Source organism: Mus caroli, chromosome 2 (genome assembly GCF_900094665.2).
Source record: "Mus caroli chromosome 2, CAROLI_EIJ_v1.1, whole genome shotgun sequence".
NCBI classification, from domain to species: domain Eukaryota; kingdom Metazoa; phylum Chordata; class Mammalia; order Rodentia; family Muridae; genus Mus; species Mus caroli.
Window position 1 is genome coordinate 145,130,237 of NC_034571.1, and position 17,027 is coordinate 145,147,263.

Sequence of the window (17,027 nt, forward strand, 5' to 3'; positions counted from 1 at the left end):
TTCCCCACTTTCTCCTCTATAAGTTTCAGTGTCTCTGGTTTTATGTGGACTTGAGCTATGTACAAGGAGATAAGAATGGACCAATTCGCATTCTTCTACATAATAACTGCCAGTTGTGCCAGCACCATTTGTTGAAAATGCTGTCTTTTTTCCACTGGATGGTTTTAGCTCCCTTGTCAAAGAGCAAGTGACCAGAGGTGGAACACCAGAGATTCTGCTGTTTGTTTTTTAGCTGGAAGATGGTTTCTCTCAGTTTGTCTTTGCCCCATATTGGGTGTCTGCTTGTGCCTGCTGTAATGGGGATGAAGCCTAACGCCTCATGTTTGCTAGGTAGGCATTCTACCACTGAGCTCTATCCAGAGCCCTCTACAGGTCTCTCAGATCATAGTCTGGGTCTTGGAGTTTACTGTTTCTAGAAACAAGAATACCGTGGAGATCTGGACCCTTCCTTTTTCTCCTTTAGCTCCATGTGTCCTACCAAAAGTACTTCAAACTGGAGCCTCTCCAAGCCTACCATCGGGTTGTCAGCCTGGAGGACTTCATGGAAAATCTGGCACCCTCCCACTGGCCCCCTGAGAAGCGGGTGGCATACTGCTTTGAGGTGGCAGCCCAGCGAAGTCCTGATAAGAAGACATGTCCCATGAAGGTAGATCCTCTTCTGTGTCCTGTCTTCTAGGCCCGTCTGTTTCTGACACTTGTTAGCAGTGTCACCTTTGACATACTGTGCTTCTCTGAGCTTTGTTGCTAGCTGGCTCAGAGAGAGTAGGCTGTATGTAATAGCACCTGGGAGCTGAGGTGCTGGCAGAAATAGTAAGTGATGCTCAGAACAGTGATGCCAGCAGCTGGCTGTACACTTACACCTGGACTCCTCAGCCCGTGAAGGAGGTGCTGCTGATGTCCTTACAGGATGGAGAAGACATAGGTGTGACTTGACTTGCTTGTCCACTCTCTTAACGTGAGTGTTCTTCCCTTTCTCAGCAGGTAAATGAGGAGCTGCCCTGGGTAATGAGTAGAAATTTGTGCATTTCTGGTATTTTGTGACTATGATACACCCCAGTTATCTTTTGGAACAAATGATAGAAAAGCTATAAATTTTGAGAAAAGACCTAGCTTGTATCCCCTGTACTGCACTTACCAGCTGTCTTACCTCGGGCACACACACCTTACCTTCTGAATCTAATCGCATCCTGTGAAATAGTATGCTGTCTTAGCCTCTTAAAGTGCTAGTTCAGTGGTTCTCAACCTATGGGATGCCTTTGGGTGTCAAATGCCCCTTTCACAGGGGTCACCTAAAACCATCAGAAAACATAGATATTTACATTGTAACTCAGAACAGTAGCAAAATTACAATTAATGAAGCAGCAGTGAAAACAACTTTATGGTTGGGGGTCTCCACGACGTGAGGAACTGCATTAAAGGGGTGCCAGCATTAGGATGGTTGAGGACCACTGCTCTAGTTCACAGTTCCAGGAGAGATTCCTTCAAACACTGTTGGAAGCCAAAAGAGAAGCTGGAGCCCTCTCCTCAGGCCCCGGCCCAGAGACCGTCCTTTGACACTAGGTGTCACGCCTGTCTTCCAAGGCCCCTTCTCTCTGCAGGCTCAGTAAGCTTTCTACCACTCTCTTTCTACAGGAAGGAAATCCTTTTGGGCCATTCTGGGACCAGTTTCATGTGAGTTTCAATAAGTCAGAGCTGTTCACAGGCATTTCCTTCAGCGCCTCCTACAAAGAACAATGGATCCAGAGGTACTTGGTGGGGATAGCAGTACTGGGTTTAAGAAGGCCTGGGAACTCAGGGCCATCTAGCTCCTTCCCAGTCCTTTCTCCTTCTACCCCACCCTCTTGTAAGAGACCAAAGGTGCAAGCACTGTGTTCTTTCTGTTGAACTTAGGATCCTATGTGATCTATTTCCATCTCATCGCCTGCCCCAAGGTTGAGCAAGAGTTTCTCGGCTGATAAGGGATGTCATAAAAAGAACATTATTCAGTCACATGCATGTTGATTTCCTCCTCCAGGCGTGAGAATCGTTCCCCTTTTGTCTCCCTCTTAGCAAGGTGAAACTGGAAGCAGTGCCTGGAGAACAGCTCAGGTGCAGACTGGCAAGTGATGTCACCCTTATAATTACTAGCTAGGCTTTATTAATTGTGTGCCATAGGCCCTATTTAAAAAATAGGTTAGCAGGACACAGGTACAAGCTGTGAAATATTTATGGAGCGTCTGTCATGTGTGAGACACAGTTTTCAGAGGCCAAAGGTATATGAAAAATGAGGACAGTCCAGCCCTGGTCTTTGGAGAACCACAGTCTAGTCAGATGGATAAACTTGTGAGGGGATCTCTTGTTAATGTTCTAGCGTGGCAGGAAAGAGCCTGGGCTTAGATGTCAGAATAAGGGGTGCTATGGACCTTGCCTAGGATATACAAGGTCCTGGATCCACTACCACAAAAGAAGTCAGTTTAAAAGCCAAGTATGGTTGGGGCACACCTTAAATTGCAGTACTTGGGAGGCAGATCTCTGAGTTTGAGGCTGGCCTGGTCTACAGAGAATGTTACAGGACAGCCAGGGCTACACAGAGAAACCCTTATATTTTTTTTTTTCGGGGTGGGGAGGGTGATGGAGGAGGAAGAGGAAGAAGAAAGAAGAAAAGATGATGATGGTGATGATGGTGGTGGTGTTTTTGTCGTTGTTGTTGGGGGTTAGAGGAGCATGTGAATTAAAGGCGGTCATGGCATTTGACATCTATAGGCTAGCGGTAGACTGCAGTAGAGACAGGAGAGAACACTGGCCGGAGTTCAGACCCTGCCTTGCCTCTTTCTTGGGAGACAGAAACCCTTCTAGGTGTTTGGATCCAGCTTCCACCTTGGTTTAATGAAATCTGCACTAATTTGTTTCCTATCATAGAAAGTACATGGTGCATAGTAAGCAACCAGTTAGGTGTCATTCACATGCTTTATTTTAATCATGTCTATAATAAATTTCATGAAATAGCTATTATTAATTTCATCTTGAGAATGTTGGGTAAATCTCAGGACCTGATACATGTTGGTGAGCACTCTACCCCTGAACTACCCACTCCTTCAGTCCTCAGTTTCACAGAAGGAAGCCTGCTCATACATGGGAGGTTAAAGGCCAGCTTGGATCTGCATGTGAATCTTTAACATATTTCATGCCTGCTATATGCCACACTATTCCTGAGTATTGGTAGGTTTAAACTCAGGATCAGTGAGTCTTTGAGGTGGAATTGTCATCTAAGATGTACACATAGAACAGTGAAAGCAGAGAAGAGTGAAGTCACTCGTCCAAGGTCATGAAGCTTGAAGTAGCGGAACTGGACAAGTCTGACTCCAAAAACCATTCCTTTTGTGAGACAGGGTTTTTGCTCTGTAGAACCGGCTTACCTCAAAATCACCATGTAGTCCTTGAACTTCTCATCCTCCTATCTCTGCCTCCCCAGGGCTGGGATTACTAGAAAAGTAGAGCTACTATTCTAGCCTAAAGGTGTAGTGTTCAGCTGCTGTGTGGCCTTTTTTCCCAGTTAGTATAGGAGCCACTTAGGTTCCTCAGTTGAGAGTCTAATTTCCTTCATTGCTGATCTCAGATAGCACTTCCTATTTGATCACCTGATGGGTTCTCCTCCTTCACTTCTAAGTGATAAGCAGCATTGCATCATTGGAAGGTAGACAGGATACAGATTTGTCCCTAATAGCTCTTTAGCCTTTTGGCTAAGGTGTATAAGATTTGTCTCCACTGAGAAAAATATGTCACCAACACTAAAAGCAACATTGAAATTAAATCACAAAGAGCGGGCTGGAGAGATGGCTCAGTGGTTAAGAGCGCTGACTGCTCTTCCGAAGGTCCTGAGTTCAAATCCCAGCAATCATGTGGTGGCTCACAACCACCCGTAATGAGATCTGACGCCCTCTTCTGGTATGTCTGAAGACAGCTACAGTGTACTTATATAAAATAAATAAATAAATAAATAAATAAATAAATAAATAAATAAATAAAAATCACAAAGTGCCACACTAAGTCTGACCCTCAGGGACAGAGATGGGGCAGTGCTTGCGCACCAGCACATCAGCTGGAGAGTGTACTCAAACATATGCATGGTTCAACCATCTTGTTTGAGTTTGCCATGTAGTAAGAACCATGTGATAGGCTAGAGAGGGGCTCAGTGGTTAAGAGCACTGGCTTCTGGTCTAGAGGTCCTGAGTTCAAATCCCAGCAACTACAACCAGTGGCTCACAACCATCTATCATGGGATCTGATGCCTCTTCCTTCCGATGCTCCCTTCTGACATGCAGGCATACATACAAATAGAGCATTCATGAATATAAGTTGTGAAAACTTAAACTTGTGCCTTATGGTCCAGTTTGGGGAAAAGTTGAAGATATAAAGAGGTAGTTTGAAGGGGGGCAGAGCTCTCTAGGAGCCTGCCTAAGAAGCAGTTGCTGATTCTCAAGCATTGCTCTCGATCCTAGAGATACAGTAAGGCAGATCCGGCTTCTGCTTTGATGGAGCTCAGCATCTAAAGGGGGAAGTACTGAGTAAACTTACAGCAATTGTAGAGCGCTAAGGGCTTTGAAGGACAGGAGGACATAATGTTTGACTGCAAGTAGCAGAACAGACTTCAAGGAGAAGGAACCAGCCATACTAAGATCTAGAACTAAGTATTCCTCGGTAGAATAGAAGGAAGGTGATGTCACACCTAGATGTCACAGAGGCCCACAACATGGTATGGGCAAGGGACAGAAGAGCATGTGGTTGGGGTAGAGTGAGGAGAAGGTGGGTGGTAACTGGCCACAGCCTGATAGTACTGTAGTAGTTGCTGCTCACTGTCCTTGGCAATCCACAGGACTGATCCTATGCTTGGCTGGATAGTTCTTTTGGCCTGGGTTTTCTTGTTGTTGTTGTTGTTGGTGGTGGTGGTGGTGGTGGTGGTGGTATGGTTTGGGTTTTGTTTTAATTTTTCTTATTTTCCGTTTTCTTTATAGAATCTCAATTATTCAAAGTTCAAATCCAGGTTAACATTTAATTTCTTAGAATGAATGGTCTAGAATATCTACCACAAACTAAATAGTTCTGGGTTTTTTGTTTTTGGGGGGTTTGTTTGTTTTTTAAATAAAGAAATAAATGTCTAGGCATGGTAGTTTGCACCTGTATCTACCAGAATGCTAAAACAAGGCCAATCTGAGCTATATAGTAAGTTTAAGGCCAGGTTAGGCTACATGAGACCCTGTCTAAAAACAAAACAGCAAAATTAAATTTGCTTATAATTCCACTGTTATAAAGAGCACCATTAGCCCTTCAGTAAATGTATTTACCCATCCTGCATTTTTTTCTCTAGACACGGTTTCTCTATGCAGCATTCACTGTCCTAGAACTGACTCTGTAGACCAGGCTGGCCTCAAACTCACAGAGATCCACCTGCCTCTGCCTCCCAAGCAGTAGATTAAAAGCGTGTGCCACCTCCACCTGACTTCCCTTCTACATTTTTATATTCATACACACTCATACACACACACATGCACGTGCGTTAACTAAACTTGCTGTGTTGCTCAGGCTGGTCTTGAACTTGTAAACAGTCATACTAATGAAGTAAGTTTCAAACATGGAAAGAGTAGCTAGCATTATATTATGTATATTTATGTTGATGGGGTTTTGTTTGTTTGTTTTTGTGTTTTAAAGACAAGTCTAGCCTGCAGCTTACTATGTAGACCAGACAGGCCACTAAAGTCCAATGCTCTTCTTGCTTCTGCCTTACTGTGCTGGGATTTCAGGTGTGCAACACCACACCCATCTCAATGAGCTTTGTGAAAACCACTATAAGTGCACAACTCAGTCACATTTAGCACGTCACAGTATGCAGCCATTGCCACCCTCTATCTCCAGAACCTTTTTCCTCTTCTTGACCAGAGATCCACTCAGTAAAGGCTAATTTCCACTCCCACCTCCCCTGCCCAGGTGTAAGGGATTCTGCTTTTGGTATGAACTCGCCCCTTCTAGGAACCTAGGCGATGGATGAACCTTCATGTAGTACTTGCTTGTTTATGTCCAACTTGTTCACTTAGCATTGTCTTCCAGGTTTGTCTGTATCAAAGCATGTGTTTGAGTCTCACCCCCTTGAAGGCCGAGCGCAGTGTAACTAGCGATTTACCTGTTTTGTCTCCTACCACATGGATTCAGAGGATCCTTACAGCTCTGCTGGTTCTCAGTCCACAAACTCAATTCAACAGATAAAGGTGTCTGTTTATTTACTCTTGGAAGCGTGTGGACCGTTGTGTTGAAATTATCCTCATGTATAAAGAGTAGACGTCTGAGTGTATGGTGTGTTCCAGTCATGGATAAAATCCTGAGAAAACTAACCTAATGAAGGAAAAGTTTGTCTTGGCTCATGGTCTCAAAGGCTTCAGCCCATTGTCACTAGATTCTGCTACGTCCCCGCTTTTAATGGAGCACAACGTAATCGTAGGGAGCAATTGTAATTAAGTCAGCTCACAGGGTGGAAGCAGAAAGAGCCAGGGAGAGGGACCAGCAACAAGATAGTACCCTTAAGGGCATTCATTCCCTCAGTGTCCTGCTTTCTCCAGTTATGCCGCACCTTCTAGTAGTCCATTCAACTGTGAATCAGTGAATGAATCTGTTTCAATGTTGGAGCTCTCCTGCTGTTGGGCCTGAGAACCTCAGGGGTACATCAATGCCACACTGTGGCTACTGAGGTCCTTTAAGCTCACCACACATTTATAGAATCAGTAAATGAGTACAGAGCACACAGAGACACAAACAAGGCAGAGTCCTGCTCTCAAGATTTCTGCCACGAAGGACATTTTCCCACTGCTTTTTGTGTAGGAGCTCTGGGTTGGCCTTCAGGGCTTCATAGACTCAGCCCTATAGGCTCTGCCAATCACATATGACCTTTATGTGTTTGCAGAGGCTAAAATCTGGGAGAATGACCAGCAATGTATTATGGTTTAGATATGAAACCCCTTTCAAAGGCTCACATGTTGAGAAATCTTGTTCCAGTTCAGCAATGCCCAGAGCTGACTGGAGAGAGCTCCAGCCCTAAAAAAATAAGATTCATTCACTGGTCAGGTTGGCTGGTAGTGTTGGTCAGGTTTTCTTTGCAGCCAAGACCCTCTTCCCATTCTCAGACATCTCTAAGGGGAGTAAGCCATGGAGTCATGACCTTGTGTCGAGTCACAACTGATGTAGTCCTACTGGGACAGCTTTGTGCTGGCACAGGGATAAATATTCCAAAACTGAACTCACCAAGAGTCAGTTCCAGGCTCTTTCTGAGAGAGCAGGAAGGACATAGGTCCTGATTTATCCTAGTAATTCACCACACATCAGGTCAGAAAACCTTTTCCAGTTAGAGGCCCCTGAAGTGATGTCTAAAATGAGCTTAGCCTCAGGCCTGGCCCATGGTAAGGCGATGAAGTAACGTTAGTTTCTTCCTCCTTTACCCACTGCCATCATGCCCTGGGATTTTCATAGGGCCCCTGATCCCTCACATTCAATTCTAAAAATATTTACAGCACCTGTTGCCAGTGCTATGAGCTGTGGCTCAGGGAAGCTTCATATTTCTGTATTAGGAGATGCTTGCTCCTTAACTGGGCAGGAAAATGAGAGAGTAAGATTTAGGAGTCAAGAACACAGCTAGAAGAACTGGTAAAAGCCCTGGCTGAGCTGGGTATGGTGGCTCCCAGCACTCAGGAGGCAGAGGCAGGTAGATCTCTGTGAGTTCAAAGCCAGTCTAGTGAGTTCCAGGGCAGCTAGAGTTACATAGTAAGGCTGTCTCAAAAGCACTGCTGCTTTTACAGGGGACCCAGGTTCAGTTCCCAGCTTTCATATCAGGCAATTTGCAACTGCCTATCTAATCTAGTTTCAGGAGATTCAGCCCCTTCTTCTGTCTTCCATAGGCACATGCACACACACAATGCAGATGCATACATTTAAACAGGTATACATTTTAAAACCTAAAAAGAAGTGAAGCTCACTGCCTGAATGCAAACCCTGCTCCGACAGTTTCCATCCTGTGACTTTGTATGTTATACCGCTTCTTTGTTTATCAGTAAGTTAAAAGAAGGCACAATTCCCTTAAAAGGCTCTTGTAGGAATTAAATGAGTTAATATGCAAATAAAACCATTGCTTTTCACATAATATGGTTCAGTACATTATTGCCATGTATACACATATAAATAGAACCTTTAAGAGTCCAGCCAGACAAGCATCATACAGAGCCAGGCTGCATCCATGGCATAGGCCTCTGACTAATGTCTGGAGAAATCATGGAAGAGGGACTACTGGGGCCACTGTCCTCAGGGTTCTCCAGTCCTGGCAACAAAGCTGTTGAGCTTGTCAGCATTGCAGGGGAAGGAGCTGAGCCTGGGAGTGGTGACCTGTCTGGAGGCGTGGAAGGCATTGCTGAATAGTGTGTTTGTGTCAGGGTGAAGAAGGTGTGGCAGGTGCATTGCAGCTCCATGGTGTGAGTGGAGAATGAATCAGCCTACTGGCCAACAGAGTTTATCCATGCAAACTGGGGATGCCAGAGATGTCATCACGATCCTGTGATCTCCAAAACCAGTATGGTCCAATCACCAAACATAAAGTGACATTTCTTTGTGGTTTGGGTTTTTTGTTTGGTTTGGGATTTGGTTTGGTTTGGTTTTTGAGACAGGGTTTTTCTATATAGCTCTGACTGTCCTGGAACTCACTTTGTAGACCAGGCTGTCCTGGAACTCAGAGATCCACCTACCTGTCTCTGCCTCCCTGGTACCATGGTTAATGGCATGCACCACCAAACCAGCATAAAGTTAAATCTTTTAAAAGGTGAACTAGGTTATGTGAACCATGATGGTGATGCTCAGCATTCTGTAAGGCATGCCAAGCGCTACTCTGAAGGTTCTACTCACATTAATCCATGTAATCCTTTCGGTAGCCCTATAAATGGATAGATTAACTAGCTTGACTGTGCTGAGCACTGCATACAAAACATTACCTTGTATACCTTAAATATGGAGTTGTGGTTTTTATTAGCCTTATGAGGTAAGGATGTTTTCAACTTTTTACAGACAAGGAAACTAAGTCATGGGTGGGTGGGTAGATGGTGGATGGATGGATAGATGGACTTATACAAGAGAACATGTTGTCTTTAGGGAGGGAGGAGGAAAGAAGGGAAAGACATGGTGAGCTAGGGCTTTTATTTTGTTTTTTTTTTTATTCACTCTGAGGTGTGTGTGTGTGTATGTGTGTGTGTGTGTAAGAGGACAACTAACTGCAGTTGGTTCTTTCCTGCCTTCATGTGGATTCCAGCTGAGGTCCTCATGTTCTGTGCAAGCACCTTTATCCTCTAAGTCTTCTCAGCATCCCTAGATATGTATGTTTTTAAACTCCGAAGCACAATACAGCATTAGTATCTGCTGATATAGGTCATAGGCATGTCAATTATTTTCCATATTTGTTTTAGGGTTTACAATATTCCATGATAATTTTTATTTTACCTTTACTATGTGCATTTCTTTAGGACAGCTCGCAGAGGACAGCTTACTGTAGTCCGTTCAGTTCTACCATGTGAGTCCTAGGACTTGAACTGAGGTTATATGGCTTGGCTGGTACACACCTTTATCCCATGGGCCATTTTGCCATCCCTTTTATAATTTTTATTTGAACTATTTTTTTGTTTTTATGTGATCATAGATCTGCATGCACTTGTGACAGTTTAAAGAGATCTTTTCATGTATTCTTGACTTAGTATCCCGGCCAGGATCTTGACAGTGATGCAATCCTCCTATCCTGTTTAAATTGTCTTTTTTTTTTTTTAAGTTATACACAACTGTGTGTATGTGTATGTTAATTCTATGTGATTTTGTAGGTTCATATAGCCAGTAACACAGTTAAGATACTGAGTGTTTCTTTCAATGTACATACCTTTATATTGCAAGCTTATTACTGTCCCTGCCTCCCTAAACACACACCATTCCCAGCAGCCATTAGCCTTTTTTCCATTTTGCCCTTTCAAAGGTATGTAGGTAGATTCATATGGTTTGTGCTCTATGGGGAATTGGTTCTTTTCACTTAGAGTAATTCCATTAAGAGCCATAGCTTGTTTGGTAGCCCATGCTCTTTATGGCAGTGGCAGTTCATGGTGTAGATATGCTAATGGTTCTATTTGGGCTGTTTCCAGTTTAGGGCAGCTGGAGTAAAGCTGCTATGAACAGTAGTGTACATGTCTATGTGTGAATACAGGCTTGTATCTCCCTGGCTGAGTGCTCACAGTGCTAACACTGGGTCATATTATAAGTGCATATCTGATTTCATAAGCAACTAACTGCAAACTTCTCCAGCGCGGCTTTCCTAGCTTGTAATACCGAAAAGGGGTTTCAGCGGGTGGGGCAGATATTTGGAAGCAGAAGTCTGGAATCAGAAATGCACCCTGAGTTCACAGGCAGCAAAGCGCTATATGTTGCTGGACAGGAGTCTGGGTTAAGCTGAAGAGGAAACACGGGTTTGCTCCTCTTTGGATTACTGAGCCCTCACATGCTCCAAGAACTGGTTAAGGCAGACAGAAGGCACTGCCACTGGGGCCTAGTCTAGCAGAAGAGAAAATATATGTGGAAAGATTGCAGAAAGGATTCTGTGTAGTGGGGAAGAGTCTTGAGAGGGTGTGCTGGGGTTATCTGAAGACCTTTGGTATATCACATGAGGGTAGGGACCATGCTGGTCTCATTCTTCCTGGGTCCTGACATAAACAGTAAGTATTTGCTAAGTATTGAGTGACTGGGCTAATCCCATGTACACAGTCCCTGCAAGTGGGACCAACATTGTCTGTGTAAGCAGCTTCATGTCTCAGTCCTGCTGTATGGGTAAAGGGCAAGGCTGGGTCCAGACACCCCACCCTGGAATGAATTACCACACCACAGATTGGAAGCCAGCGTGATATATTAAGTGTTGGAATGCTCTACAGTAAATTTTTAATTGTTAAACAAGCAAAGAAGGTTGTAAATTCCGTGCGGCTGGAACAGTATTGCATATTGTGCCTGCTGTCTCCACCAAGGTTTCTTATCAGCCAGTTGAGATTTCACAATCTTTCGTCTCTTGCTTGTTATAGGGGCCTCTCCACAGGGTCTCTGGGGCATGGTGCAATGCCATCCTTTATCCCGTGGGAGTGGCAGCAAGGCTCTTTTTTCCGTCCTGTCTGACTTCCCCTTGTTCCATCTTATGCCTAGATTTCCTGCAAAAGAGCATCCTGTGCTCGCTCTGCCTGGGGCCCCAGCACAGTTCCCTGTCCTGGAGGAACACAGGGAGCTCCAGAAGTACATGGTGTGGTCAGATGAGATGGTGAGGATGGGAGAGGCCCAGATCAGTGCCCACCTCGTCCGGCCCTATGTGGGCATTCATCTGCGCATTGGCTCCGACTGGGTAACTTCCTCTTCCTCTCTCTGGCTGGCATTTGCCTTAACTTGGAGCAGAGACAGCTAACTCCACTAAGTCTGGATTTTAGCTCATGATCTTGCTACTGCAGCACACATCAGAAGTATGCATATGGAGCTCCTGCTGGAGAGCTAGCATTTAACAGCTGCCATTTGTACCCTTGTGTTTGCACATGGGTAAACTAGGCCATTAAGTCAGATCCCAAACGAGGAGTCCTCTGCCTTAGTTCAGTGGTCAGCCAGTAGATTGCTATTGAAAGGGAACTATGGAGACTGAGTGGCACACACATTTAATCCCGGCACACAGAGATACAGAAGTGGGTGGATCTCTGTGCGTTTGAGGCCAGCCTGGTCTACAGAGCAAGTTTCAGGACAGCCAGGGGTAAACAGAGAAACCCTGTCTTGGGGAAGAGAAGGGGAGGGGGGAGGGGAGACACAGGACTTTCAACCTCAGAAGTGCAGGTGTCTTCATCCTCCCAGAATTTGTGTAGAAAAGCCCAAGAAGAAAAACATGTAGTCATCTCTCTAGAGGGTAAGAAAGAGCTTTATAAAAAGAGTCAAGTACATGAGAAAAACTCCTAACTAGTCAGAAATAGCCTGGACCCACCTCAGCCAGATAAAGCCTATCTCTCTGGAGCCTACAGCAAACATGTGCCTCAGGGGAGTGATCTGCAGTCCCACTTCAGCGGGAATCAGATAAGCCTCCCTTATCAGCAATGCTGAGCTCTACTGAAGCCCCAGATAACAACAGAGCAGAAAAATGCTTTTCAACCCCACTCAGAAAAAACAGTGTTTTTGAATGGCCCCACCCTCAGGGTTCTTTGTAGCCAAGGTTGGCCTCAAACTCACTGTAGCCAAAGCTTTCCTTAAAACCTCATGATCAGAGTAGAGAGATGGCTCAGTGGTTAAGAGCACTGACTACTCTTCCAGAGGTCCTGAGTTCAATTCCCAGCAACCACATGGTGGCTCACAACCATCTGTAATGGAATCAGATGCCCTCTTCTGGTGTGTCTGAAGACAGCTACAGTGTACTTATATAAAATAAGTAAATAAATCTTTTTTTAAAAAAAAAACAACAACTCATGATCTTGCCTCCCAAGTGCAGAGATTACAGGTCAGCCTCACCACTAATAGCCCTTAGTGCTATTAATACATATATAGTAGTGGATAGGCAGTGGGAGAACATTCACTTAACATGCACAAAGCTCTGGGTTCAATATACACGCATGTGCACATGCGTGTGCGCACATGCAGTCGCGCACACACACACACAGCACTGGAATGCTAGTCTCTTCTGTAGCACTTTTCTATTTATCTGTTCCTGTGTCCAAGACAGCTGCTTCTCTAACTCTGCCCTCTATCCCTCCTTGTAGAAGAATGCCTGTGCCATGCTGAAGGATGGGACTGCAGGGTCACACTTCATGGCTTCCCCTCAGTGTGTGGGATATAGCCGCAGCACAGCGACCCCTCTCACCATGACCATGTGCCTCCCCGACCTGAAGGAAATCCAGCGGGCTGTGACGCTTTGGGTGAGAGCATTGAATGCCAGATCGGTCTACATCGCCACAGACTCTGAGAGCTATGTGTCAGAGATCCAGCAGCTCTTCAAAGACAAGGTGCGCCTGGCCCAGAGTCTGCTAGTCCCACATCTCCTCTATCTGCTTCAGGCTCCCCTCACCAGCTCCTTGCCTCTCTGATCCCTAATATTCCTTCTGTCCACAGCTTAGACATGTCTGTGAGTTCTCCTGTGGAACATCCCGAGGCCCTTTCTTTGCTTGAAGCACTTTCTAGACCACCAGAGGCTAGTGTAGCCTCCTCTTCTGTTCTCTGAGGGTTACCCTGGCGCTTTGACCCCTGGAGGCGGCCACCTGTCTCTCATCATGGGCTCTAGGGCAGTGTCTGGCACACAGTGCAAATGCTTTGTTGGATAAGAACACAGTGGACTCTGAAATGGAGTGCACAACAGCTGAGAGGTTAAGAGCACACCTCTGTTTTGTTTTGGTTTTATTTTTGAGACAGGGTCAGGTGTCATTTAGCCTAGACTGGCTAAAAAATGCAATATATAGCTGAATACAATATGACCTTGGACTCCTCATCTTCTTTCTTGCCTCATCCAAGTGCCAGGTTCCAGGCTTTCATCCTTATACCTGGCTCCAGAAATGTCCTTGGGACTTAAAGTCTCCTCATTCTGCAGCCTTGCGAGAAGTTACCTGACCCCTCTGTGCTGACTCCTCATCAATAGAGTAGAACCGAAAAGCACCTCTCTCCAACAGCATCTGTAAAGATCTATTTTGTAAAGAAGTGATGACGTTTCCCACTATAAAATACTGCTCAGTAAATTAGCTCTTGTTGGTACCAGAAATGAATGAAGGGGAGACCCCTTGTGTTTCGTGGGTGTTTTAGGAGGTGCTGCTCAGCAGCAGAATTTGCTTGGCCGATATTTACGTCGAGGGAGCAGCAGGTGAAGAGTGAGCATGCCTCAGTGGTGGCCGAGGGACTGTTAGTGGGCATTCGGGAGACCAGGTGCCTGAGGACCTCAGATGCCGGCAGCCCTAAGAGGAGGACAGTAGAAAGATGATTTTTTTAAATGTGTGGGGTGGGGGACTTTTGGGATAGCATTGGAAATGTAAATGAAATAAATACCTAATTAAAAAAATTCTTAAAAAAAAAAAAATGTGTGACCCAAGCTGGGCGTGGTGGCGCACGCCTTTAATCCCAGCACTCAGGAGGCAGAGGCAGGTGGATTTCTGAGTTCAAGGCCAGCCTGGTCTACAAAGTGAGTTCCAGGACAGACAGGGCTATACAGAGAAACCCTGTCTCGAAAAAACAAAACAAAACAAAAAAAAAAAAGAAATTATGTAAAAATGGTTCAAAGTTTGACTAAGGACGCGACATTTAGAAATAAATAAGGGGTGAATATGTATTTTATTAATATGAATATTTAAAATCAAGGGGGCAGCAGACATTGGGAGCCACTGGCCTTATGTATGGGGCATCTTTCTGTTCTTTCACTTGCTCCACCACCTAAACCATGAGAGATGCCCCAGCCAGCAAGCAAGTGTGGGGTCAGTGCCTGCTGGTCTGCCCTGCCCATTTCCTAGATAGAAAATCAGCTGAGAGTCCTCAAGGTCCCCTCACTCTATCTGCCCCTGTGTGCTCTGGATGAGGAGGGCTGCCCAGAAGGGCAGGGTTAACTGAGGCGTCCCAGGGCCCACAGCAGCTGGAATGACAGAGCTGGTAAATTCAGGAGTGGATGGGACTGTTTGGGGGCTTTTGGCTGAGATTAAAAGATAGTGTCTTTATCAAGCCAGGAAACAAGCTCCTGGTGTCAGAAAGCTTGGTGAATAACAGCTCTTCCAGGCAATTCTGCCCACCCCTCCTCACCTGCACAGAGCTGAGGCCTGTGGAGAGTCCCAGGGGTTTTCATGAGCTTGAGGGTTGATGCACTTATTAGTTAGGCCTCGAGCCTCTTGTTATGGCCTACTTCCTGTTCCTATGCTGGGGTTCTTGCCCTACCCTACCCCACCTCCACTCCTCAGCCCCACTTCCTGTAGGCTTATATGTTACTCTCCTCCCCTTCTTGATGTGTGACAACTATGTGTGTATGCACACGTGCGTGTGTGTGTGTGTTATGTCCACACACATATGTAAATGTGTGTGGAGGTAAGAGGACAACTTCGGGTACTGTTTCCCTTTTGTTTTGAACAAGATCTCTCACTGACCTGAAACTTAGCAAGTAGGCTAGGCTGTCTAGCCAGCCAGTCCCAGGAACTGCCTGTCTCCTTTTCCATTGCTGGCATTTTGAGCACACACCACTAAGCTAGCTTAAATTAAAAAAAAAAAAAAAAAAAAAAAAAAAGTCTCACTGTGCAGCTGTGGCAGGCTTTGAACTCAAGGAGATCAGCCTTTCTTTGTTTCCTAGGTGCTGGGGATCAAACTCAGGTCTTTTTGCTTGCAAAGCATCTTTCTGACAGAGCAGCTTCACCAGCCCCCTACCTTTGTTCAGAGCAGAGCCTCACTTTATTAAGCTGGGACCTCAGTGAACGAGAGGTGGTCCTGCCTTCAGGGTCACAGCGTAGACTGGGGAAAGACTGAGGGTGAGTGAAGTCTTGTTCAAGCCCAGTTCCCTGAGACTAAGCAGAGCAACAAAGGTCCAGCTCAGGTCCAGCAGGACATAGAGTTAACAGAGAACCACTGAGGGGTTAGAGCCACAAACAGCCGTGTGCTCCAAGAGTAGAGCACAGGGCACTGACCTGGTACTCAACAGGGAGGGAGGGCTTCCCCAATGTGGGCCACATGATTGGAGAAGGGAAAGGTAAGCGGTGTTAGCCAGCTAAAGAGAGGTTTACCCCCATTTCTTAGTTAGGGTTACTAGGGCCGTGATAAAGCACTGTGGCCAAAAGTAAGTCGAGGAGGAAAGGGTTTGGCTCACACTTCCACATCTCTGTTCATCGTTAAAGAGTATCAGGACAAGAACTCAAAACAGAGCAGGAACCTGGAGGCAGGTGATGCCGAGGCCATAGAAGGGTGCTGCTTACTGGCTTGCTCCTCATGGCTTTCTCAGCCTGCCTGCTTGCTTGCTTGCTTGCTTGCTTGCTTTCTTTCTTTTTTTTTTTTTTGGTTTTTTGAGATAGGGTTTGTCTGTATAGCCCTGGCTGTCTTGGAACTCACTTTGTAGACCAGGTGCTCAGCCTGCTTTCTTTTTTTTTTTTTTTTTTTTTTTTTTTTTTTGGTTTTTTGAGACAGGGTTTCTCTGTGTAGCCCTGGCTGTCCTGGAACTCACTCTGTAGACCAGGCTGGCCTCGAACTCAGTAATCCACCTGCCTCTGCCTCCCAAGTGCTGGGATTAAAGGCGTGCGCCACCACGCCCGGCTCTCAGCCTGCTTTCTTATTAGAACCCAGGACCACCAACCCAGGGATGGCACCACCTATAATAGGCTGGGCCTTCCACACATCAATCACTAATTAAGAAAATGGTCTAGGACTAGAGAGATGGCTCAGTGGTTAAGAGCACTGACTACTCTTCCAGAGGTCCCAAGTTCAATTCCCAGCAACCACATGGTGGCTCACAACCATCTGTAATGGAATCAGATGCCCTCTACTGGTGTGTCTGAAGACAGCAGTATACTCACATATATAAAATAAATAAATCTTAAAAAGAAAGAAAGTGGTGTACATTGTTGCCTCCAGCCCAAGCAGGCATTTTGGAAATACTTTCTCAACTGAGGCTGTCTCTGCTCTTATGACTCTAGCTTGTGTCAAGTTGACATAAAACTAGCCAGGACACTCCATAAGGGAACAGTATATGCAAAGACCCTGAGGAGAAATGGGAGGGAGAGAGCTTGGCAGACTGGAGCTGGAGCTCCAAGGACTGGGAAATGAGAGAACCAGCCTGGCAGGCCTCATCAGGTGCATTGCGGATCTGCCATCCTTACTGAAAAGCAACAGGGTACCTGTAAAGGGTCTGCAGCTGGAGAGCAGGAGTGGGGACATGGGGTCTAAGAAGTTTCTTTTGGCATTTGTGTAGTGACCAGACCAGGAGAAGCTGTGAGGACAGCAAAGAAGCCACTGAAGTTGGTCAGGCCCAGGGCAGGGTAGGC

At 45.7% G+C, this 17,027-nt stretch overlaps 1 protein-coding gene across 1 annotated transcript in view; it reads left to right on the forward strand.

Moving 5' to 3' along the window:
• Pofut1 (protein O-fucosyltransferase 1) overlaps positions 1-17,027 on the forward strand; it is a 28,042-nt gene that overhangs the window by 6,645 nt on the left and 4,370 nt on the right. The window contains exons 3-6 of the mRNA XM_021155366.2: positions 464-646; positions 1,633-1,745; positions 11,224-11,416; positions 12,801-13,043. Of these exons, the coding sequence (XP_021011025.1) occupies positions 464-646; positions 1,633-1,745; positions 11,224-11,416; positions 12,801-13,043 (732 nt within the window). The remainder of the gene's footprint in view (positions 1-463; positions 647-1,632; positions 1,746-11,223; positions 11,417-12,800; positions 13,044-17,027) is intronic.